This window comes from Stylophora pistillata, chromosome 8 (assembly GCF_964205215.1).
Source record: "Stylophora pistillata chromosome 8, jaStyPist1.2, whole genome shotgun sequence".
Classification (NCBI taxonomy): Eukaryota; Metazoa; Cnidaria; class Anthozoa; order Scleractinia; family Pocilloporidae; genus Stylophora; species Stylophora pistillata.
Genome location: NC_142526.1, coordinates 12,266,884 through 12,290,102, shown reverse-complemented (window position 1 = coordinate 12,290,102; position 23,219 = coordinate 12,266,884). Strand labels below are relative to the sequence as shown.

The window sequence follows — 23,219 nt, the reverse complement described above, 5'->3', positions numbered from 1 at the left end:
GCGCGCCGCGGAAAGCTCTTGGAATGACGCCGATGCGGCGCAGCCTCGGAGGAGCTCCATGAGTTTCGAGCACCTCACTCATGAAGCCCCTGCGGTGCATCGACGTCACTAACTCACTACAAGAGTTCTCTGCGGCGCGCTAACAGCAATTTTTTTTTTTACTATGATTTTTGACGGACTTCGCCGAAAAGGAGGGACTGCTTATAATCTAAAAGAAGCTCAGTGTCGCCGACACTTTTCCCATGAAGGTATGATAGATAATCTGCAGCGATTTTACACTGAGTGCCAAAACAAAACCGTAAGCTGTGCAGTCTAGAAACCAATTTGAGAGTGTTGTGGTTTCGTATTAATGGTTGATATTATAATTAGCGCCTGAAAATAAATCTCAGATTTCGCAAAGGATGAAAACAAGACAAACGAAAACATTTGAATGTCCTTTGTGACCCAAAGAAAACCCGATGCGCTTTAAAGGTTGTTTCTTTGAAAGTCAAGCCCACTAAATGAAATTTACATCGTTCAATGCTCCGCTTTCCGTAAGTATTTTTTGTCATGTTCTACAGTGTAACGCCGTGGTGTACTTTGCGCGTAATTTTGAAAAATATGGCGCCATGTGTGGAATAATGGAGGGAATACGCATAAGTTACTGTATGATATTTTTAAAATAAGTAAGATAATACTAGCGCCCTCAGTGATCGTCAAAAACCTATCATTTATGCATCAGTAAACCCAAAGAACATTGAAAAATTGTGTTCTGTCTTAAGTTCATTTTGGGATGTCGGTAAAACGAGAGGAAAATTTTCTCGTGTCCTCCAAACACCCCACGCGGCCCATTATGCCGGCAAACCGATAGAAAGTGTGGTCTGTCGCTTAAATAGCAAAGCTGATTGTAGAAGAGACTACGAAACTTTGACGCATCATCACCTTGCAATGATCTTAGTCAAGTGACAGTTCATGGTAAGGAGTTGTGTAGCCAGTATTTACTCTTGGTCTCAGATTTTCAAGCACTTGCGAGTTTCGGATTCTATCACTCGCCACTTCTTCTTTTGTGGTGTGTAAGTTAAGTCGATGCGCGCGACCGGTTTCTCTATTAGAAATTCAGTGCGCCACTGATTTAAATTGCCTATTTATAGCAAGTCGTTGCCACGCTAACAAGAAAATAAACTGGTGAACCCTTTACAACACAATGACGGCTGAATACATGAGCTTTGAAGTTGCTCAGAATCATCCGTTTGAGATCACAACAGCAGAAACCGTTAAAGAAATCAATTGCAGGTCGTTGAAGCATCGAGAGACGAGCCAACTGTCAGCGTATTTTCCGTTACAGTCATGTTAACACGCTGTAACTTTCAGTTTCATCCGAACGATCAAAAGTTAAATGAAATCCAGAATAACTTTCCCAGTATATTTAACAAATGGTAAACACCACAGCGTACACTATTGAGTTATGGATGCACGCGGGAGGTTGCTAAGCACGAAAGAAGCGTAAGAGTCGCTTGAGGCGATAGCCGAGAGCGACTCTAGCTTCTTGAGTGCTTAGCAAACCTCCCAAGTGCATCCATAACTCAATAGTGTACGCTGTGGTGTTTACCATTTCTTTTATAACATTGATACATTGTAGCTAAAGAGTTCCCTTTTAATTAACAAATCTTACGTGACCAGAAAAACCAGCGCGCGCGGAAAAATAGTCTTTGCATTTGCTCACGTCAGCAGCGTACACCCCTGGGCAAATGGGAGACGCTAAATTAACCAATCAGAGAGTGCGCTTTACTTTGGTTATGTTATAATGCCTTTTCTAAACCTTTTTGAAAACATCCCTTGAGGTTTGTAGGAAAAATTCTACTTTGCATTTGGGGCTAGAAAGAAAAATGTTATACCCGTTTACGATGAACGAGATATCTGAGTTACTACCAGGAAGTAAGGAATTAAGATCATTGACTACCGAATATTTTAAGTCCGCCGTAAATATTTCATACTACACCAATGAAGTCATGATATGTTAAATCTACTGAGGCCTCCTGAGATTTCAAAAACAGCGCAAAAATGTCAAATGTACCCAGTCAATCTTTAAGATTACTTCCCCATTTCCCTCTTAAATGTTCTCTAGCGCCGTATGCTAACCTTCGCCCGATAACTGCTGATTCGTTCAAGTTATTTCAAATGACAAAGTTATCAAGGAATGGAAAGCAACGGAGACTTACTGATTAGAAAACATACCTGCCTTATTCCAATACGAAGCTGTCCCATTTGATAACAAAATTTTTTTGAGTGGCTTTTAAAGTTATTACACTCCGTTGATGCGAGGAAAAGATTATCATATGCAAATTAATCAGGAAAATCTGATAGCACTCTGAAACAGTACTATAAGGAAATGCTATTTGTAGCTTGCACCCTACCACTGGTCAAGGTGAATTACGAGTTGAGGTTGTGAATATTATCTCATGAACAAGCTATTTAAAGTCCTGTTTAGATGAAGTTAGGGGACCCCAGATAGACCAGGTAACCCGCTTGTCCACATGATCTCTCATTTTGTATTGATTACGTTAACGTTCATGTAAACAGGTCCTAAGATATGTTGGTTCACTACGGTTTTCGTTTTATTCATGCATTGAGAGGAGCTGTCCGGTCGACAAAACCTGAGAGCAAACAAAAATTAGGACTAAGGTAGGAAACAAAACAGTAAAAAAAATTACTTCCGGTCTTCTTTCTTAAAGATCGATGGTTCTTGAACTGAATTGACTATCTCACGCAATAGAAAAGACAATTGTCATAAAATTGATTGAGAAAAACTGATATTATTCTCCTTTGAACCAATCGATGACAATTTATGATTGACCCTCTAACGGATACAGCTGCTGTTTCTGAATCATGCTCACGTGAATAACCTGCATATAGTGCTCTTACCGAAAAGTGAATCACCATACGAAAGGAAATTCTTTTATCAAATATTCAGGTGATGGGGAAGCGTCAAGACTTTCAAAGGATGAAAGTCTTTCCAATAAATTTTTACCTTTACACCGAAGCTCAAATTTAGTTTTTGAGAGAATCTTTCGAGAGTGTGGATAAAAATTGTACCTTCCTTCTCCTTGTTGATGCTTTAATCTTCTTATATATTTGCTGGCAGCGGAAACAGCGCGGCTTTTCGAAATTTTGTACGACAACCGCGCATTTGCAGGCTCTTGGGGGTGTACACAGCGATGATGAAATACGTTAATATTGCCATCCTGAAATGTGTTACGCGACTGGTTTTAGTCATGTCACGCACGCTTGACCAAAGTTTCTCTCGTTCTACGCAATAAATCTTGGTCAACGTGCATACTTGGCAATTCAAAGTATAAATTTAGGACGTTACTTATTTAAGCTCTTTGTCTCAATTCGTTTTCCATTGACGCGTGCCGGCCGTGTCTTGAAAACACGCCGGTCAGACTTAAAAGGAAAACTTTTCGTTGAAAAATCTCCGATGAATCAGCATTGTTTTTTTTTTCTGCATTTTTCCATGCATATGCAAAGGCAGCCCATTATCTGTAAAAACGTGAGACTGCTGAATTGTTTAGGATAAAATGTAACGAAAGAAAGTCACATTAAGTCTTTTTTCCACGTGCAACAATGGAAATAGACCGGTTCACGCTCTTGAGTGCATGCTGGGTAATTAGGGCAAGCAAATCCAAAATGGCGGATACGAACAACACTCTTTTGCTCGATCTGAATACTTATAGTTCAATATAGAAGTCACAGCTACATTTTGAGCTCTTTATGTTATTGCCATCTCGCTCAAAAGTCGTTGACAGTTCAATATCCCAACAACACGATCATGGCCACGCACCTCGAAGATTTTTTGGAACTTTCATGTGGGGAATTGCAGTTTTATCTTAAACAGCGAGGTTTGCCCTCTGGAGGGACACACTCGGATCTTGCTGCTCGTGCTTTGGTAGCTTTTGAACATAAAACGCCTATTCGAGATTCGGCCGAAAGCCAAGCCAAGTCACTACAAAATGAACATGTAGAACTACTACGCACATGCGGTATAAAGGATCCGTTATCCATGGTCGATTGGGAGGACTGTGTAACAAAGTGGCCGCATACAAACATTGGTCAAATATTCTCGTTTATACTTGGAAAAAAAGCTTTCGACACTGACTATATTGGTCAATATAAAATCAGAAAAGCGTATTCATACTTTAAAAGTGGTTTTGTGCACACTGTATACTCAAAAACAATTCATGGACAAGACAAAGTTCTGTTGTTTGCATCTGTCACTCCATCTCAAAGAATTCGCGAAGAACCTCATAAAGTGTGGATAATTTGTAAATCTCCCGGTGAAATTCTTGGGGCATATTGTAGCTGTACAGCTGGATACAGTCAGTGCTGTAATCATGTCATAGCCCTTTTATATAAAGTTGAGTTTGCCAACCAGAAAGGTTTCACAGATCCTTCCTGCACAGATAAGGCATGTGTGTGGAATAATACTAGCAAGAAAGACATCCAACCCATGAAATTAAAGGACATGGTGTTCCAAAGCCACAAGGTAGTCAAAGAAAACCCAAGTTATGCTATTAATAGCAAGGAAAAACAGAACTTTGATCCTCGGCCAGAATCCTTGAGGGTTGTTACCGAAGAAAGCAAGCAAAAGTTTCTAGCTTCTCTTCGAAACATAAATCCTGATGCTGTCATCCATATTTCATATGCACCACCAACTTCTGATGATGTTCCCCCATCACTACAAATTATAGCTGATGATATATCCTCTAAAAACAATGGTGTAGATGCTGATGAATTAGTGAGACAATTTCTGGAACAATTATCTTTCAATGACAGTAGCATTAAAGAATTAGAAAAGGCCACAAGGGATCAGGCTAACTCCAGTATATGGAAAGAGCAAAGAAAAGGTAGAATAACTGCATCTCATTTTCATGAAGTATACACAAAGACAAAAACAATTCTTAGAAAAAGAAAGCCAAATTGCAAAGTAACACCTCTTCTTGAGCGAATTTTAGATTGTACCGATCTGTCAATGATACCTGCCATTAAATGGGGAAGAGAACATGAGAGAGATGCTGCTGCATCATTCTTTGCACAAGAATCCAAAAAACACAAAAATGCAAAGCTTCAGACTTGTGGCTTGTTTATATCTAAAACTTACCCTTTTGTGGGAGCTACCCCAGATGGTATTTTTCACTGCGATTGCTGTGGTCATTCTTGTATTGAGTATAAATGTCCATACTCACTTGCAGACATGAAATTTGATGAGCATTGGAACAATACAACTTATCTAGAATTAGTGAATGGGAATATCATGCTCAAGAGAACCCACAGTTATTATTACCAGATACAAGGACAAATGGCCCTAACAGGATGTCCTAAAACCTTTTTTGTTGTTTGGACTCCACTTAGTGGTGCTCATATTGAAATTATTGAGTTTGATTTAAAACTGTGGCAAGATATCATACCAAATCTAACAATTTTTTTCAAGACTTATGTTGCTAGGGTGTTGCTAGGTACTAGGCCTATTTATTATTGTGCTGTCTGTGAAAAACCCTGTCTTGAGCCAGATGAAATTGAATGTGATGATGAAAACAGTGTTCAGTGTGAATGTTGTATGCTATGGTTTCACTGGGCCTGCTCAAATTTTGAACAAGAATCAACATTCATTTGCAGATTTTGCAATGAACAAGCAATAGATAATGATTAAAATTATAGAGTGGAAGCAATATGACCTCAACAAACTACTAAATAGTACAAAATAGTGCGGATGAAACCAAAACATAGTATTTAGTATTACTAAAGTTTCAAAGTTATTGTTTGAACATTGTTGTAGCTATATACAAACATGTTTGTGTAATTCCATAAAGGAATTGTATTCTAGAAGATGTGTAAATAAACTTGACTACCATAGCTTATAACCTGTGAGAAAATTGAATGGGAACATTTTGGACTGGTACAAAATGCAAACATAATTGATGAAATGAAATCTATGTACTCAAAGGCTTTTTCATATTACATATTGCTGCACAAATGATGATTATGTCATCCAAATGGGAAAGAATGCTAATGGGAATTTCTTGCTTTAACATAGCAAAGTCTTTAATTCGCTTGATAGCCTGCTCGACATAAATCCGTACATTAGCAATAAGTGATGTGTTCCTAACATCAGCACCTGACATCTGGAGATTGGAATGCTTGGAGGGTGGAATTGTTAGAGAACATTGGTAGTATGCTAACAGGTCATGAATCTTGAATCCCCTGTCTGCCATAACTTGGTCATGTGGCTGAAGATAGTTTAAGAAACCACTGTTTTCTACAATAAAAACATCAGATGACCTCCCACTGAAGGTCTCAGAGACAAATGATATGTGGCCATTTGGTGTTATCCCTATCAAAAACTTTAACGTGTAGTGTTGTTTGTAATTTGACCAACACATTGCCACATTCTCTAAGCTTGATGGGGTTTCAGAGAATAGTTCTGTGCAGTCAATGATGACTCTACACTTTCTGTAATATCGTCGAAACATATCAGGCATATTTCTTTGAATTAAATACCTATCTGGCCAGGAAATCATCCACTTTAATTCTTTAGACATCAGCTTAACCCAAGTGGTAAAGACAGAGCTGGCAGTCGCCTCGGAAACTTTGAACCTTAAAGCCAGATCAAATACAAAGAGTCCTAGCTTGATTCGCATCATGGTTAGCAAAAACTCTTGCTCCAAGGTTAGAGCTCTCTGTACATTATTTGACCTGGGCTTGGTGGTGTCCTTCAAAGCACTTTCTTTGTCTCCTTTCCAGTAGTGCATACACATGGCTTTTTCAAAGAGTGTATTAAACATCAATTGAAATGTTTCTACGTTAGGGAATCCAGTGAAACGCTGGACATCTTGCTCTGTTGTTAAATCAGCAAACTTCATACTTCCGTATGTTAGCGGATTTATTATCAAGCATTGAGTTCCTTCTTCTTTGAAGCTTGAGTTATTGGATGCCTCAGCAGTAGAGACAACTTCGTGTCTTGCCACAAGCTTTCTTTTCTTGGGTGAAGGTTTGTTAGAGTCACTTGGCACCATATACAAAGTTGGAGTTGGTGAGGAGTACGTTGGCTTTCCATATTGAAAGTGATTCGAACAAACAGTCTTGTAGTTGCCGGGTTCGAATCCAACAAGTCCTTTGGATATGCTGGCAATCCATTGGGCTCTTTTCTTTGGATCCTTCGGAATAAAATGCCAGCGAAGATTTTCGACATGTGACCGTTTCACTATCTTTTTTGGATATCTTGAGTCGTTGTTACAACCTCCAACACAACATCGGTAGTTAACCATTATATATCTTATTTTTTGACGCATTAAAATCGAAAATACAGAGCTCAAAATGTAGCTGTGACTTTTATCTTGAACTGTCAATACTAAAAATTGCGACCAGTTCTGAAACAAAGCCGATATTCATTAAGTATTCAGATCAAGCAAAAGAGTGTAGCCGAGCGTGTCCGCCATTTTGGATTTGCTTGCCCTAATTACCCAGCATGCACTCAAGAGCGTGAACCGGTCTATAAGGAGATGTCTGAACGCAGGCAATTCAAAAATTGATCAATGGACGAAATATATGAAAGAGATAGCTCGCTGTTGATGCTAACGTGCAAGATGTAATTTGCGATCGCTAGTCATAAGTTGAGTTTGCGAGATACAAGTAGCAATCCCAAGTTATTAGTAGTAATCACATGTTATAAGTTGCGATCGAAAGTTATGAGTTGTGGTCCCAAGTAACGCCATGGTAAAGTTAGTAACTTACATTCGTAAAATTCGCATGTCCCTTATATATAAGCACCGTACTTTTGGTGCAGTTTGATTTAGGTAGTTTTGTGTGGTTTGGTATAGTTTGGTGAAATTTGGGGTAGTTTTTTTGTAGTTTGGTCTAGCAGGTGTAGCTTGGTGTAGTAAGTGTAGGTTTGTGTAGTTCGTTGTTCAAATTGCTACCTCATAAATTGTCAAGTCACGCTAGATTTCTTTTTATATTTTAATGTTCACAGGTAAATCACTTATTATTTCTCGGATATGTCTTAGTCGCTGATTAAAAATACAAAAAAGCTCTTGAAGTACATTCTCGATGATTTCGATAAAAAAGGATTTACGTTATTGAATATCAAATGTAACGCTAAACAATTGTCACGCATTGATAATAAATGTCACGCTCAATATATTTTTGACGCGAATGAATAAAGGCTGATAGTTTCTAAAGAAACTGTTTGGGGCTGCGTCGGTGGGGGTAACGAAATAATTTGAATATATCAACGAAGTTGAAATGGTAAATTGGCCACCGTTACGATTATAAAAGCTGACGTTTCGAGCGTTAGCCCTTCGTCGGAGCTAACGCTCGAAACGTCAGCTTCTATAATCGTAACGGTGGCCAATTTACCATTTCAACTTTGTTGATATATTGAAAATATTTTTGAAGCGGATCCGAAATTCATTGAGTCTACGTCTATAAATAACATCGAGTGGTGGCGAAGCGCAAAAACAGAAAAATTAAGCAAAATCATAACACCATTATCTAAAAGTTGGACTTATAGATCATAATTAGAAAACTATAGTTGCATAATGGCTTGCGTAATATTTTTCTTAATAGACCTAGGAGATAAGATAATCTGCAATGCGTTGACATAAATGAACTCAAAGTACTAATGATTGATTTCGTGAGATAAAAATAGAATAAATTTTGATCGAGATTTTGTTCTCAGTCTTACTTGAGTGGTTCTTTATGTGATCATGACTGTTTATAACCGGCCGTTGGGACTGTTTCATGGGTGACCACGACCGTTTAATTGAGGCGCACTTTACAGTAATTTCGGGTCTTTGACAACTGACCGCTTAACACAGGGGTGCCGCTTGATACTGCTTCGACTTTATTAAGGTCAGGCCCAAGCAGTAAGCAATTTGCTACAGGTTGCGAGAAATTAAAACCCTATTGTGTAAAACGCAAACTTTGATTTGACTAATAACAGTCGCTGAGACATTTACCCTAGCCCTTCCTGCAGTCCATTTGTTTGCACTGTTTTCTACTCATTTCAACTCAGTGTAGTAATACAATCACGTAAATGCAATCTCTCATAGCCACGTAGCCACTTTACCATTTTTACCATCCTACTTTTTACAAAAATCCATTTGGGTTTGCAGCCGAACGGAAATAAGAACTCAATCTAAAGTGGCTTGGTTTTACTGAGGATACTAAGTCACTTACTGTACTGGCGCTGTACGTTGGGAATCTCCTTCTCTAGTTGCACCTATCGCCTTTACTGCATGGCTTAACACCACAAGTTAGAACAAACGAAGTAATAACTAATACTAATTTGAGACACTGAGGGAGCAACTTAGTTGCAGATAACTCTTGCACATATCCCATGTTTCAGCACGTCCTCTAATTAAATTAGATATACCATCAGTTATTTTACTAACACTTGGGAGAGTAGATTTACGACACGATTGAGTAATAGGTCAGTTTCCTAGTTACGTTCCCTAAGTGGTAACGTTATGTGGCGCTATGTAACACAATGCACTACAACTTGGTAAATTTTATGCGAGGAGAGGGACGCTTGGAAAAGCTCCACATTAAGGGCCTGTTTACATGGAGGTAAGGATCCATATTCTAAGTTATCGCCCGATAAACTAGTCTGCAGAAGAGAGTCATTTTTCTCCGGCTTAGGCGAGCAAGGGGTAGGCTGAGACAGGCGCGAAGGGCAAGGAACTTACCATCACCATTTGTTATGTTGTTCTGCTTGCCTACAAAACGCACTCACAAAATGAGGCCTCCACGTACCGGTGACCTTGGACGCACAACTGCACCTTGTCAGTTTTTTTGTACAAATTTACAGCCTCCAACGAAAAAGGGAACTCTATGTACCTGTGGAAAACTGGAACGAGGACAACTTTTTTTCGTACACCAACATAGCGCTAACTATTAAAGTATGGTGCGGAGTAACAATTGAGCGGTGAAGTGGAATAGGTATAGATTGGTCAATTTTAAAAAGGTTTCTCTGGAAGTCGAGTCGCGGAATTTAAGATTATCATGGAGTCATCCAAATTTCGCAACTGATCGTCAATGTGATTTCGTAACACTAGGACATATGGTTTATATATAAATATATATATATATATATATATATATATATATATGTGTGTGTGTGTAAAATATAAACAGAATAGATGTTTGAAAAGAAAATTTGCCATGAGCGGGATTTGAACCCAACGTCCCTCCTGTTACTTGTCAGGTGTGATGGCCACTACACTATCAGGACAACCATGCTGGCAACGCAAACGCCGCTCGCAACGCGGCAATCAAAGATGTGATTTACGTGATCGGAGACATGGTCTCCCGGGAAATTTAACTTTTTAAGGTGACAGGGTAGGGGAAGCCTATAACCCCATATGAAACCCAACTAAGGATCTATTAAAGATACACGACCGAAATCAACTTAGCGGATGACAAAGGAGGATCCAATTACGGATACAGGCTAATTTCAATTAAAAAATTCTGTATACGAGGGAAACCCTGACCCTGTTCACCCCAAGTAATCATACTTAATTATAACATAACCAAAGTAAAGCGCGCGCTCTGATTGGTCAATTTAGCGTCCCCCCATTTGCCCATGGGTGTACGCTGCTGACGTGAGCAAATGCAAAGACTATTTTTCCGCGCGCGCTTGTTTTTTTCTGGTCACGTAAGATTTGTTAAACAAAAGGCAACTCTTTAGCTACAATGTGTTAATGTTATGTTATAAAACAAATGGCAAACACCACAGCGTACACTATTGAGTTATGGATGCACTTGGTAGGTTTACTAGGCACTCAAGAAGCTAGAGTCGCTCTCGGCTATCGCCTCGAGCGACTCTTACGCTTCTTTCGTGCTTAGCAACCTCCCGCGTGCATCCATAACTCAATAGTGTACGCTGTGGTGTTTACCATTTGTTAAATAGAATAAATGTTTGAAAAGAAAATTTGCCCTGGACGGGATTTGAACCCACGTCCCTCCTGTTACTATGCCAAAAATGTCACCTGACGACATGAGTCCTAACATGTAGACTGAGGTTGCAAAATTAGTGTTCAGAGGGCTTTGAAGATTAATCTACCACAATTATATAGATTAGAGCGAAATTTCGCAAACACCGCTCGTTAATAAATATCTCTCTCTTTAATAAAATTTACTAGAATTGGAAGTTTGGAGAGATTTTTGCTAATGCATATCATATGACAAGTCCATTTAATTAAAAACCTGAGGTCATAAAACGCTTTCCAAGAATGGCTACAGGGTAGACCTTAACCAGATTTTAGTTATTTTGAGGTCTATGCTGGCCACTGTTCAATTAACTTTCTTTGTTTCCGCATCATCAAAGTTATCATCAATCTCACTAGAATTATCATCAACATTTTTAAGTGCTTGGCTATGCTAGGACAATTCGATGAAGGAAGTATGAGATAGAAGAAAAATGCCAACACACCTCATTGTTCATCGTTTATTATTCATTGTACTTTCTTTGTTCTTTGCGATCAGGCCAAATTTTGCGGCATTCCATTCATGTGCAGGAAGCATCCTGTCGAAATTGTATTGCGAAGTTTCGCCTGAGAAGCTTTCCTCGCCCTATAGCCCTCGACGTTCAGATTAGCAAAGCAGCGCTTGGCTTCTCCATTTTGCCTTTTCTATTTCACTTTAATTTGACTGAAAAACAAACTCGGCAAAAGTAGCTTTGGAAGGTGTTCGAAAGTAATCTGCACTTCAATGCTTCATTACAGTTTCCATCCTCTCTCGTTCTCGAGCATTTTTACTTGCAGTGCCTCATACTGACACAATGACTGTAGTGCATTGATTATACATACATCTATCTTGTAATTATTGACAATAAGCTCAGTATGGGTGCTAAGGTGAGCACTTTTTACTTGACTCAGTAAATGTGCTACTCGCAGTAATCATACTGTACTGGAAATACTTGCATGCTGTAAAAATTACTATAAGTCAGTAAACTCTACTACCTCTATATGTGTAACGTGTTTGTTGATAAAGTTCAGTTAGCCTTTGGCAATGAAAGAGAAATAGTCTTTGTTTCTGAATGACGACACCACAATGACGAACACTGAGAGCCCATGGTAATTTGTCCATCCGGTTACGTGATTAAATGAACAATACAGTTCAAAGGTTGCTTCATCCTTTGCAGTAGCGCCACTCGGGATGAGGCAGTAATCTGAAACAATCGAGAGAACGTCTTCTCTGCGAATTTCAGTTAAAAGGTATGTCTAACTTTCTTTGCTGTAAAATTTTTAAAGACAGATATTCAATCGATGTTCTATACATCGGTAGATAGAACGACATGCGATTAAACAAAGCGATTACTCCTAGATACGCATGCTTCACAACAAAATGACAGCATCACGTTTCGAGATTTTCATCACTTGAAAAGAGCATCAAAGAATGCTTTCTTTTATTTGCAGTATTAGCAAACTGGAGGAGAACTTTCCACTAAAAATGCACTAAACAAAATACGATAGAATCATCTCTAGAACCTGAGGTTCGCAGAGATGCAGCGGAAGTAGTAAACCGCATCCTTGTCACCAAATCATTAGTCGTGTGTCATGAGAAATTTAATCCAAGTTTCGGGTAGAGTTTCTAAATTCAGTAACCCTTTTTTATTTGTTCCTTTACTTCGGAACGCACCTTATCCTTTACACCCTAACATCAGTATGCATATTCCCCATATTGTTCTCCATATATTTACTGTGGTGCTCACAAGGAGAATTTGTTTGAAAATCAAGAATTTCTTAAGTTGGTGATCATTTCCTTTATTCTCGTAACCTTGATGTTTGATACAGGAGTGATATTGTAAGGAGAAATAAGATACCAGTCGCTCTTAGGGTTCAAAAGTTAACTAGGCTCGATTTCTGCCGCTCTCTCGTGTCCGGTCGTTTTCGTTCCTCCTCGAGAAGAGAGGAGAGGGAAGTTCGGGGAGGAGCTCGGGCTCCGGTTGCTGAACAGCGGCTGGTAATCGAGCCTAAGGGTTCATGAGTGACATAGATAAGCAGCCTTGTCAAAAACTATTCTGTTGTTCGTGCTGTTTTTCACTACTGCTGGATGAATTCACAAAATTTTCCGTTGCATTATTGCATCTTATTTTACCGGAAAACATCTAAGCTTTTTCTGGTTTGAATACCCGAAAAGTATCTATTTATTCCTTTTTGAGCTCTATTCTTCTGTATCGTCATCACTGGATGTTGATACGACCGTTGATGTTAGTCGTAGCATCGCGAGATCGAGTAAGGGGTCAGTCATAAGTTAGCACCTGGGGGGAGGGGTCGGAGGATTTTGGGATCACATAGTTTTCAGGAAAAAACGGAGGGAGATCAGCTGTAGCTGACAGAATATAAAGGGAAAACTGTAGAAAACTGTTAGAATACTACAGGGCCGGGGGGGAATCAGGTAAGTTTTATGGTGACACAGCAAAAATCCTCCTGCCCCACCCCCTCCCATCAGGCGATAAATGATGACCAACAGGTTCTGGGAAGCCCGAATGGGGAGGGGGGCCAAGGGCGTAGTTTTTTTTTTCTTATATATATAATTACTATGCGACCTAGACTGGTAAATTAACTTTTCATGCTCTATTCTCTTTTTCCGGAATTGACACGAAAAAAGCCCGGACCGTAAAAAAGAAAAAAAAAGAAAAAAACAATCGAATAACCTGCTAACCGGTAACTAGTCTCCCCGCAGCCGTGATGTTTCGGTCACGCAACGCTGCCTCACAGACACGGCTGCTTCAAGCAGCACCACATTCCGTTTCGATCGTATGCATAAGCCAATCAGAATTCGGTTATTGTTTTTTTTGTTAGCCAATCAGCGAATCAGATTTAGCGGGAATTCGCGCCAACATGCGTAGGTTTGTTACGGCTGTAAGTTTGTAGATTTTCTTCGAGCGATAGGGTTTGGTCCACTTTCAAAACGTTTTATAACAAACCTATGAGTCAAACACCAATCAAATATCTTGGGGAGAAAGACAACTGTTTCTTCTGCTCAAAAGTAGCCGCCAAGAAAGAGAGATTGCTGATATTTGGGAAGAGTTCAGTCGATCTAAAGGGACTAGTTGACTTCGCACTCGAGATTAATTTGTCTAATAATCACAATCCAGATGTTTATGTCTGCAAACAGTGTTATGATAAACTGAAAAAGCTTCAAAACGCCAGAAAAAAAGTCGAAGAACTTAAAAGGGAACTTAACGAAAAGTTTAAAGAGAGCAGAACAAGATTAAAGAGGCTAAATAAACCTGAACAAGAGAGTAGCGCCGTTGTCGAAAAGAGAACAGCGAAATCGCGGAGTTTTGATGATACCCCATGTACTTCATCGCAAAAGCTTCCTCATGAAATAAATGAGAGGGAAGTGCAGAGTTCTACCTCTTCTATAAGTAAAATCTTGTTTGAGCCTCTGACATTGTGTTCAACAAATGCTCTTGAAGCAAACGTACTGCCATTATGTCCACTGAAAACTTCAACTCCTACGTCTTCACCAGCAAAGAACGTCGAAGCAGAGATAAAGATAAACTATCCTAGTCGAGCGATTAGAAAGTCTTACACGGTGAATTTAGCCGAATTGGAAAAGCATTAGCCTCTGGTGAACCGTCGCGCATATCATCCGCAATTATGAAGTGCCAACTAACCAGGCAACATGTAATTAAAAGGGTTCTGATGCAGGTTTCAACAGAAGTAAAGATCCTCTGTTCTCGTAAGAATCCCACCCTTCTGAGAAAAACTTCTAAAGAAGACCTGATGAAGTTTGAATTCAAGTCCCTTTGTGATGAATGGCAACAGAAAGCGCCCATATTTTACTCTTTTCTGTTGATGGCAAGTACAACCAGCAAATCAAGTGTTCAGACATGGAGCCCCAGTATGGCACTAGCAGGTTCGATCCTTTTAAAGCAAAGGAACTGCGAAATGAATGCTGCAGCAACTGTGCTTGGTATACTATCAAAGACTGGATCGATAGAAGTAAGTTGGAAAGTTTGCAATATCGAATAGAACTTTTATAATAATTATAAGAATACTTAATTAAGTGTGGCTATCATAATAATTTAGTAAATTAAGTATATAAATAATAAAACAAACATATAAATAAGTAAACAACAAATAGTCATGTGAATAAATAAATAAATAAATACATTTGTTATTTGCATAGTGCTTATATCAAGTAAAATAGGTGAGCAACATATAGTTTATAAGTAATATTATAAACACAAAAAAGTAAAGAAGTTCAAGAACACAATAGCCATATATACTACTAGAATGTTTTTGAAGTGTGCATTTTTCTTCTTATTTTTCTACAGACTACTCTGAAAAGATTATCAAAGTTGAAGTTAACTGCATCTAACAGTTGTATACTAAGCAAACTGGATCAGATGGGAGAGGATCATGATATACAGCTTCAAAATGCTAAGAAAGAAATAACAAAGGCCAATGTTCACCTTGAATTACTTCTTGACAAGAAAAGTGCTTCAACCTCTTTTCTAGACAGAGCTAACATTGCCAAGGAAATTGAAAAACACCAAGAATCATCCCCTCCAGGATTTGTTGTCTCCTTTGATAACATCGACCTGAATTTGCATAGAAGAAACATGACAGCAACCAAACAGAACCGTGACTATCACTGGGTAAACCATAAGATGATAGAGAACAGAGTTAGTGGAAACCACCTTGATAGTAAGAAGGCAAAATCTGACATTCTTGTTGTACAGAATCTCAAGTTTCTCCCCACAATCGCTGATAATGAAAAACAGAGAATGGATTATATTGTTTTAACATCCAGAATTTTGACAGATTACTTTGAACAGCTAGCTCCACTAAAAGATGTTTGTATCAACCACATCCCTCATAGATATTCTAAGGAGATGTCTTCAAAGTCAAGCAAGGTAATGTATGGACTAACTAGCATTAGTAACACTAGATGTGAAATGCTGTATAGGTAATGTAGTTATAGTTTGATTGGCTATTAAAATAAAATAGGTTATTGTTCCAAAAAGCATTTGTTATCATGAGAACAGGCTGTAAGCCAAGGCAGTTAATGAAGTAAATGTTCTGAGACTACAAACTTTAAGTATACTTCTATAAACTACAGATTTGACAACGATCTCACTCAATTAGGTTATTTCTTTTGTGTAACTTCAAATCAAAAAATAAAATGCCTTATGTTACTTTATAGGTTCCCCTTGGAGTTATTTTCAAAAACGAAAATATAAATGAGGAAATGTTGGCTGTACTCCAGAAATTTCACACTTATCTGCCACAAAATGGGAAAGGTGAAGTTGATACTCAGTTATTTGCAGGAGATCAACTCAGTGTTGAGCGTGCTGTCAACACAATAGCAAGCGTTGCAAATGGCTACACCCAAGAAGAGAGACTGGATGGTATAAATTTGCAGTTGGGAGACTGGCATGCTGGGGTTAAACTCTTAACTGTGAGTATTTCATGAATTATAATGTTGTAGTGGATTGATGTTGGGTGTTTCTTGCAAATTAGTGCCAGGCATTAAAATACAGCATGAAACTACTTTACCCAATAAAGGGCAAATTGACTTAAAAATAAAACACGGTATTGACCAATTTAATTTATCCACTGGATAATAGATTTCAACAATTTTGCTCAGATTTTGAAAAATTTCGATGTTGTTCAGTTTGTTCATTACCTATGTCCATGGCATATGGTTTATGTTAAGGACTCATGCTTTTGTAAGTATAAAAAAAACCCATCATTTTCATTTTCTGTGATGATATCCTGTGTTGATGTATACCTTTTACTTATGGGATGCAAGTAAGACCTATATTTTGCTTTTTTCGATATTAGCTCAAGTGGAAAACACAGGGTAATGTCATTTTAATGTTTACAACATTTGCATCATATAGTAAACTTGTAGAAATCTCAGAGTTGGAATGGAACTCAGGAAAGAACATAGTGCACTGCTAGAGCATGCTATTAATTAATGTCTGGACAATTATTAATAAGCACTAAAAAATTTATTCATTGTAACATTGTGTATTGTCTGCGTTTCAGTTGAACTATAACCGTTTTTACAGTGGAAAGTCTGATGATGATCACTGCACCCTCTTCTCCGATCGAAGTCTAATAAACAGACGAAATGTAAATGGTGAACCAAAGTTGGCCTACCGAGCTGACAGGGATTTCTTGGAAGTGGAAGTGAAGACGCGAGTTATAGCAGCTGCAATGTCAACTCTTGATTTCAAAGACAAAACAGATACTGCAAATTCGTCACTGCCAAGCAATCTTCAATTAATGATGAAGTCTGAAAGGCACAAAGCACTGGTAGATATTTCAGCTAAGGTGGTTGATGAATTCATATTTGACCAGGGGAAAGCAAGTGTTATGGTGGATGCTGTGCTATTGGAACAGGAAAAAGAGAACTTGCTACAGCAGGGTTTGAATGAAGATGGGCGTTTTCCATGTCGGTTTGAGGGTTGTTCGAAATCATTTGCATTCAATGGAAAAAGTAGAAGAAACCACGAACTATCTCACAATCCTCCAGTTGTCATTGAAGAGCAGAACACATTTTCTCCCTCAAAACCAAAGCCTGAAGATCCTTCCTTACCAAATTTAGATGATATATTCAATTATAACTGCGCACTTCTGGCTGATGGTTATCTTTTTTTAATTTTCTCGATGCAGTGAAAGAAGGAGATGGGGAACGCATCATGCGACAATATAAGTATATAATGTTATACTGTAGAGCTGATGGTAGTGGTAGTGCGAAATATGCACTGGAGTGCCTATATCAATTTTTCTTAGTACATGCTCTTTTGTCACCCAGAGACAGCGAGAGATTTGTTTGAAACAGGTCGGTCAACAACCACAATACTCGTGGCACAAACATACCCCTGGATCTTGACGTTGAACATAGTAATAACTTCCTGAAGCAATGTATAAAGAATCTGGGCCCTAATGTAAGTGAAGGAGCAGTTTTGCAAGTTTGCAAGGCTGAGAAAAGCACTAGAACTGTTTTAGATAACATTGACTGTTCTCTAAATGTAAAAAAAGCATCCACTAAACATGGTAAAACCTCCTGTGATGATGACATTGAAGCTCTAGTTAAGAGATTGGTTGACTTACAGGTGTTTAAAGAACATGCAGAGGGCCGTTCATATTATCATTATACTGACTTCGAGAGGAACAGACTTGAAAACCTAAGCATGTCTGAAATGTATAAATGGATCAACAAGCACAAAAAGAACATTAGCATTGGAATTCGAGCCAGGTGAACTCAGAGACAAACAATCCTTTACAACGATAAATTGATTATTAAAAGCACTATATTAACAGCACTCTGTAGAACATAATTATAGTTATAATAACAACGATGATACTGTTATAAGGTATGAACTAGCCTCCTAAGCAGGCAGATTAAAATCTCTCTTTTCCTTTGTTGGTATCCCTGTGCTACTGTATTTCCACAGGCATACAGTCACTAATACATTGATAAGCAATATGTGTTTTATCTTACCATACCTTTCTCATCTCATAGTCAGAAAGAAAACTACAGAGGAGGCTTCTTATGAACATTAAGTTTCTATAATGTGAAAAAAATGGATGCATTGAAAAACATGTTTAGTGATCATTAATAATTATTGCACTACAAATGTTGTATTGTTCAATTTCATTATGTTATGTTTTTCAACCATAGAAAATTATATACCTTTTTAATTGGATTAAAAGTTTTATGAAGCATGATCCTATTAGGATACTAATTCCAAACATTTCCAATATCACTTGTACCAATGAACTCATAATAGAGTGAACATGCTTAATTTGTGAAACAAATACTAGTAAAACTACTAAGTGGTGTTGATTACACAAAAGAGAACAAGGGAATTAGCATAACTTAGTAGTATTTAATAGTAATGTTTATATTTCACGGATAAAGTATGTTCACTCTAGAATCTGTTTTAGTCTTACTTGATACAAATAAATTGACATATACCACAAAGAAAATTGTGATATCTTTACTTTTAATTCATGTCCATGTTGCCCAGCACATTCTGCACCACATCAGGAACAGCAGCAAAAGAAGTGTCACTTATCTCAAGATTACTGAGGTTTTCTTTGAGCAAAGACATATTTTGTAACATGGAAATATCCTGTAAGAAAACATCTGTAACCTTTGCTAACAGCTCATCATCATCTAAAAGTGACATACACTCCTCCACCCACAAGTCATCCATGAGGTCATCTATGTCAGCTTTGTCCAAATTATTCTCATCAGTGTCATTGAATGTGTCTGCTAATACTTGCAATATCTTATTAGCATGCCTCAGATCCCAAATCTCAATATATTCATAAATGTCTTGTACTGTAAACAAAGACTCAATGTTATTCAACACTTGTTGAATTTGGAGCTCGGAGAATCCTAGCACAAATGATATATCAGTGAAAATATTGATCTGGCACATTGATGTTGTTTTCAAAAGGTTCCTTACTAATTCTTTGTGGTATATGTTCAGTTCTTGACAAACACTTGCCTTTTGCTCATGAGACACCTGTCTAGTCTTTCTTGCAGTGTTGGCATTAGTTTTATATGATGGGATTTCAGTACTTTTTCCACAACTTGGTAAGCTACACTTGCAGACCATTGCGCAGATGTCACAACATAAATGCAAATGAGAAATGTGGGTAAATTCAGCTTCAAAATGTTTCATAAGACCCTTTCGTCTACATTCTGAACTTGTCGCATACATCGTCATGTTACCTTCAACATGTGCCAATAGTAGACCATTGTACAGGAGAATTGCTTGAGCTGGACTTCCATCCCTCCCAGCTCGACCAGTTTCTTGAGCATAAGATTCTATATTCTTCGCAGGGCCAAAATGCACAACTCTACTCACAGCTTTGCAATTTACGCCCATTCCAAAGGCTATTGTTGCGACCAAAACACGTATCTTGCCAGCTTCAGTTGAAAAAGACTCCATAATTGTATTTTTGTTAGCCACAGGTGTGCAAGAGTGGAGCATTTCCAACATAGCCTCATCATTAGGTGTAAACATGTCTTTACCAAGCAGACCTCTGATTGTAGCATAAATAACACCACACTGTTTAATAGTTTGACAGTAGACAATAGTTCTAGCACATTCTTCCTTGTTGGTTCTCAAGTCATCTGCCAGCCAACCTAAATAATATACAATGTCCACTTCCTTTTCCATGTAATGAATGGAGTAGGTAAGGTTGGGCTTATTTGGACTGTCGAAAATAACGTAAGGTTCTTTCATTAATAGAATGTCAAATATTGTGTCTCTTGTTTTATTAGTTGCTGTTGCTGTTAAAGCCACAATTTGCTCTTTTGGGGCAAGGCTTCGGAATTCATGTAGTCTTGCGTAGCACTCACGGAACACAGCATGGTCATTAGTGCTTGATGTACCCCTGAGAAGTAAAATCCGACAGTTTTTATTATCTTAGAAATATTATTATGGTATTATTGTGTACATAACAGTTCTTTTAAAGAAATAATTGTGCTGACAAATGAGCAACGTATACAAAGCAAGCATTTTCTAGAATTAAGCCACGAGTTTATCGAGTCTATTCTCATCTCAGGACGAATTAAAATTAGAAATTTGAGCTCATTTTGAGTAATTCAGTTTAAGAGTATTTATATTTTTAAGGACAATACGTTGAATTTTGACCGAAGTCAACAGCTAACTACTTCAAAAATTAGTCAGCTATTTTCCACCAAGAAATGACTCACCATTGCCTTATCACATGGGCTTCATCCACTGCGATAGCACACAGCTTTTCGGAGTATACTTTATTAGTCAACATTGATCTCCAACGATCGTTATCGAGCCAGGATTCAGGTGTCCCATACACAAGCGAATATTTTCCGGCTTCTACGTCTCTGCGATCTCCTTCCTTTTCGACATTACTTATGTTTATTGCAGAAATACCCAGGCTATTCAAATAGGCAACTTGATCCTTGCTTAGATTAAGAAGCGGGCAGACAACAACAACAATACTCCCATGACGAGCCATTACCATGTCGAACATCGTTGGCAGAGCTTGGAATATCAGCGATTTGCCATAGCCCGTTGGCAAATTCACAAAAATATCTCTACCCTGCATAAATTTTTCGATTGCAACCTTTTGATAAGCATTTAGCTCTTTAAATCTGAATTTTTCGCAAACAGCTTTGAGTGCCTCTTCCACAGCCGCCATGTTGAATTTCCAGGAGGCGGGAATGGCTTCTCGATTTCTAGAGTCGCGCTCTGATTGGCTAACGGAATGTGGTGCTGTTTGAAGCAGCCGTGTCTGTGAGGCAGCGTTGCGTGACCGAAACATCACGGCTGCGGGGAGACTAACCGGTAACCGGTAACCGGCCTTAAAAACAGAATTCTATTTACTCGGTCTTATTTTGTTTTAGTTGCATCTTTTTCATGGTTTCAGGGAAACTTATCTTAGCAGATTTGCAATTGTATAAAAGCTTCAAGAGTCATGAATAGGAAGAAACATGGAACAAAAGCTCTTTCGATACAGCTTACGTTTCCCACCCACCAGATACATTTGAACACGTCATGCCATGAGTTTGTTAAAAATCCCACCAGCAGCTAAAAAAACAAAACCAGAACCTGAACCTGACAAATGATTGTATTGAGGTTTTGTTTGAAACATTCAGAAATTGTCTTTTTTTTGCTTCGTTTTGGATCCCATCTAGGAAAATAGTGAAATATCATACAGGTATATCATGAGTAAGAAATTTCTTCGCCAAAGATTTCTTATTCGCATATAACTCACGTGAGTGCCAAGTATTTGCGTCGACGCTCTCAACGCTCCTCAACTTTTCCTGCAATTGAAGTCGATGGCCTTGTCGTTCAGATTGTTGGATGTTGAAATGTTGGAAAAATGCTGAGCGAACTTCGATGACAGGGAGGTATCAAAAGTTCACAGTTTGTTTTATTTCCATATTTTTCAAGCAACACCGGATTGTGGTAATTAGCATCGCCCTCTGTTTGAACTTCGGGTAACTACTAATACAGTTTATCACCAATGTATCACCACTGCCTGTTCTGCAGAGTGACAACTGAAAATTACTTTTATTTGGCCTCAAAAATGCCTAGACTGTGATAATTTTTAGTTCGCTGACTGTGGTATCATTACAGCGCATCCTGCAGAGAGAAAGAATTCGTTGAAACAGACTCTTTCTGTAATTTACAGAAGTAAGAAACAGCCAATGAAATTCGAATGATAAAACAACAAAGCTGTAATGAAAACCAAAAATTTCAAATGGGCGGGGGTTTTACCCTAGGTTAGTTTCACTTCCAAAGAATAACCGCTTCAAGACACGACATTTAATTAAGTTTCAAAATATCTAACTTACAGACTAAACCTTCAAACTTAAGATTTAACCTTTACTCCTTGTAAACGTTATATCTTAGAAAAACCTTGGACTTTAGACACGATGGCAAACTGGGGAAACATTCTTTATTGACACGTTTCACAACAATTAACAAATTGTGTTCGGGTCCTTGTTTATTTAAATGAGTGACTCCTTTGCCAAATGTCAGTAGCTGGACACCCCGGCGAGACGTACTGTAAAAAAAAAAAAATCAAGTGGCAAGAATTCTGATCTTCATCATTTCGGGATCCTCGTTAGTTCGTTGCCCTTTATCCTCATTAGCAGTTTAACAGACTGATCTCCCCTTTCTACCCTAAAGGACCACGTAATCTTTTTGACACTAAGGAAGGCAGCAGAAAGTGCTGCAATTGTAGAAACCACGCCGGGGTGTACTTGATTGGTTTCAGTTCCTTTCAGTGCGTAATCATCTACATAAAAAGCATTGCAACCCATGAGTCATTTTCGGAGGAAGGGGAATTTTTCCAACGTGAAAGAAAAACTAACAAGGAGACGAAAATTGAAAAGAATGAAAAGCTTTGCAATATCTTTTGGCTGATGTCCATTGTTTGGTTCTTTTTAGCGGTGGGCAAGACTAATCTTTCCACTGTTAACAATCCTTTTGTCCTTTTGACCATAGGGCCTATGTCAAAAATTCAGTGTTACAACTGACTTCAGTGGAATCATGATTATGTAAAGATTATTTTTCTTTGCCTTTATGATAGAAAATCTCGTAGCTCTTGTACACTAAACCTCGACAAAACCTCGACACTTCTTTGAGAATCAATCCTCTCACTTGTATCGAAGGCAAGTGTTTTTCATTAAGCTTGACAAAGATG

The 23,219-nt window shown here is 38.3% G+C and overlaps 2 protein-coding genes and 1 pseudogene across 4 annotated transcripts in view; 2 read left to right on the top strand and 1 right to left on the bottom strand.

Moving 5' to 3' along the window:
• The first annotated feature begins 12,187 nt into the window (after window positions 1–12,187).
• Window positions 12,188–23,219, top strand: part of LOC111330747 (uncharacterized) — an 86,355-nt gene continuing 75,323 nt past the window's right edge. Inside the window, exon 1 of the mRNA XM_088731754.1 lies at window positions 12,188–12,251. The gene's annotated coding sequence lies outside the window, so the exon portion shown is untranslated. The remainder of the gene's footprint in view (window positions 12,252–23,219) is intronic.
• LOC148725012 (uncharacterized) lies at window positions 12,194–18,684 on the top strand (annotated as a pseudogene). Its single transcript, XR_015991197.1, has 4 exons — window positions 12,194–14,990; window positions 15,326–15,907; window positions 16,198–16,452; window positions 17,046–18,684. The product of XR_015991197.1 is annotated as an uncharacterized LOC148725012 (transcript).
• Window positions 18,183–21,287, bottom strand: LOC148725011 (uncharacterized). Of its 2 annotated transcripts, none has more exons than XM_088731761.1 (2): window positions 20,740–21,287; window positions 18,183–20,237 (listed from the first exon to the last, which is right to left on the bottom strand). In XM_088731761.1, the coding sequence occupies exons 1-2, from the start codon at window positions 21,204–21,206 to the stop codon at window positions 19,013–19,015; spliced, it is 1,692 nt and encodes a 563-aa protein (XP_088587887.1). In that variant the 5' UTR covers window positions 21,207–21,287; the 3' UTR covers window positions 18,183–19,012. The 2 variants fall into 2 exon arrangements, with proteins under 2 accessions (XP_088587887.1, XP_088587886.1); XM_088731760.1 differs by having other exon boundaries at window positions 18,183–20,417; window positions 20,740–21,284.

Coding starts and splice junctions, on each gene's coding strand:
- LOC148725011 (XM_088731760.1), bottom strand. CDS start 21,206: ATGGCGGCTGTGGAAGAGGCACTCAAAGCTGTTTGCGAAAAATTCAGA. Junction 20,418..20,739: donor GCCCATGTGATAAGGCAATG/GTGAGTCATTTC, acceptor TTTACTTCTCAG/GGGTACATCAAGCACTAATG.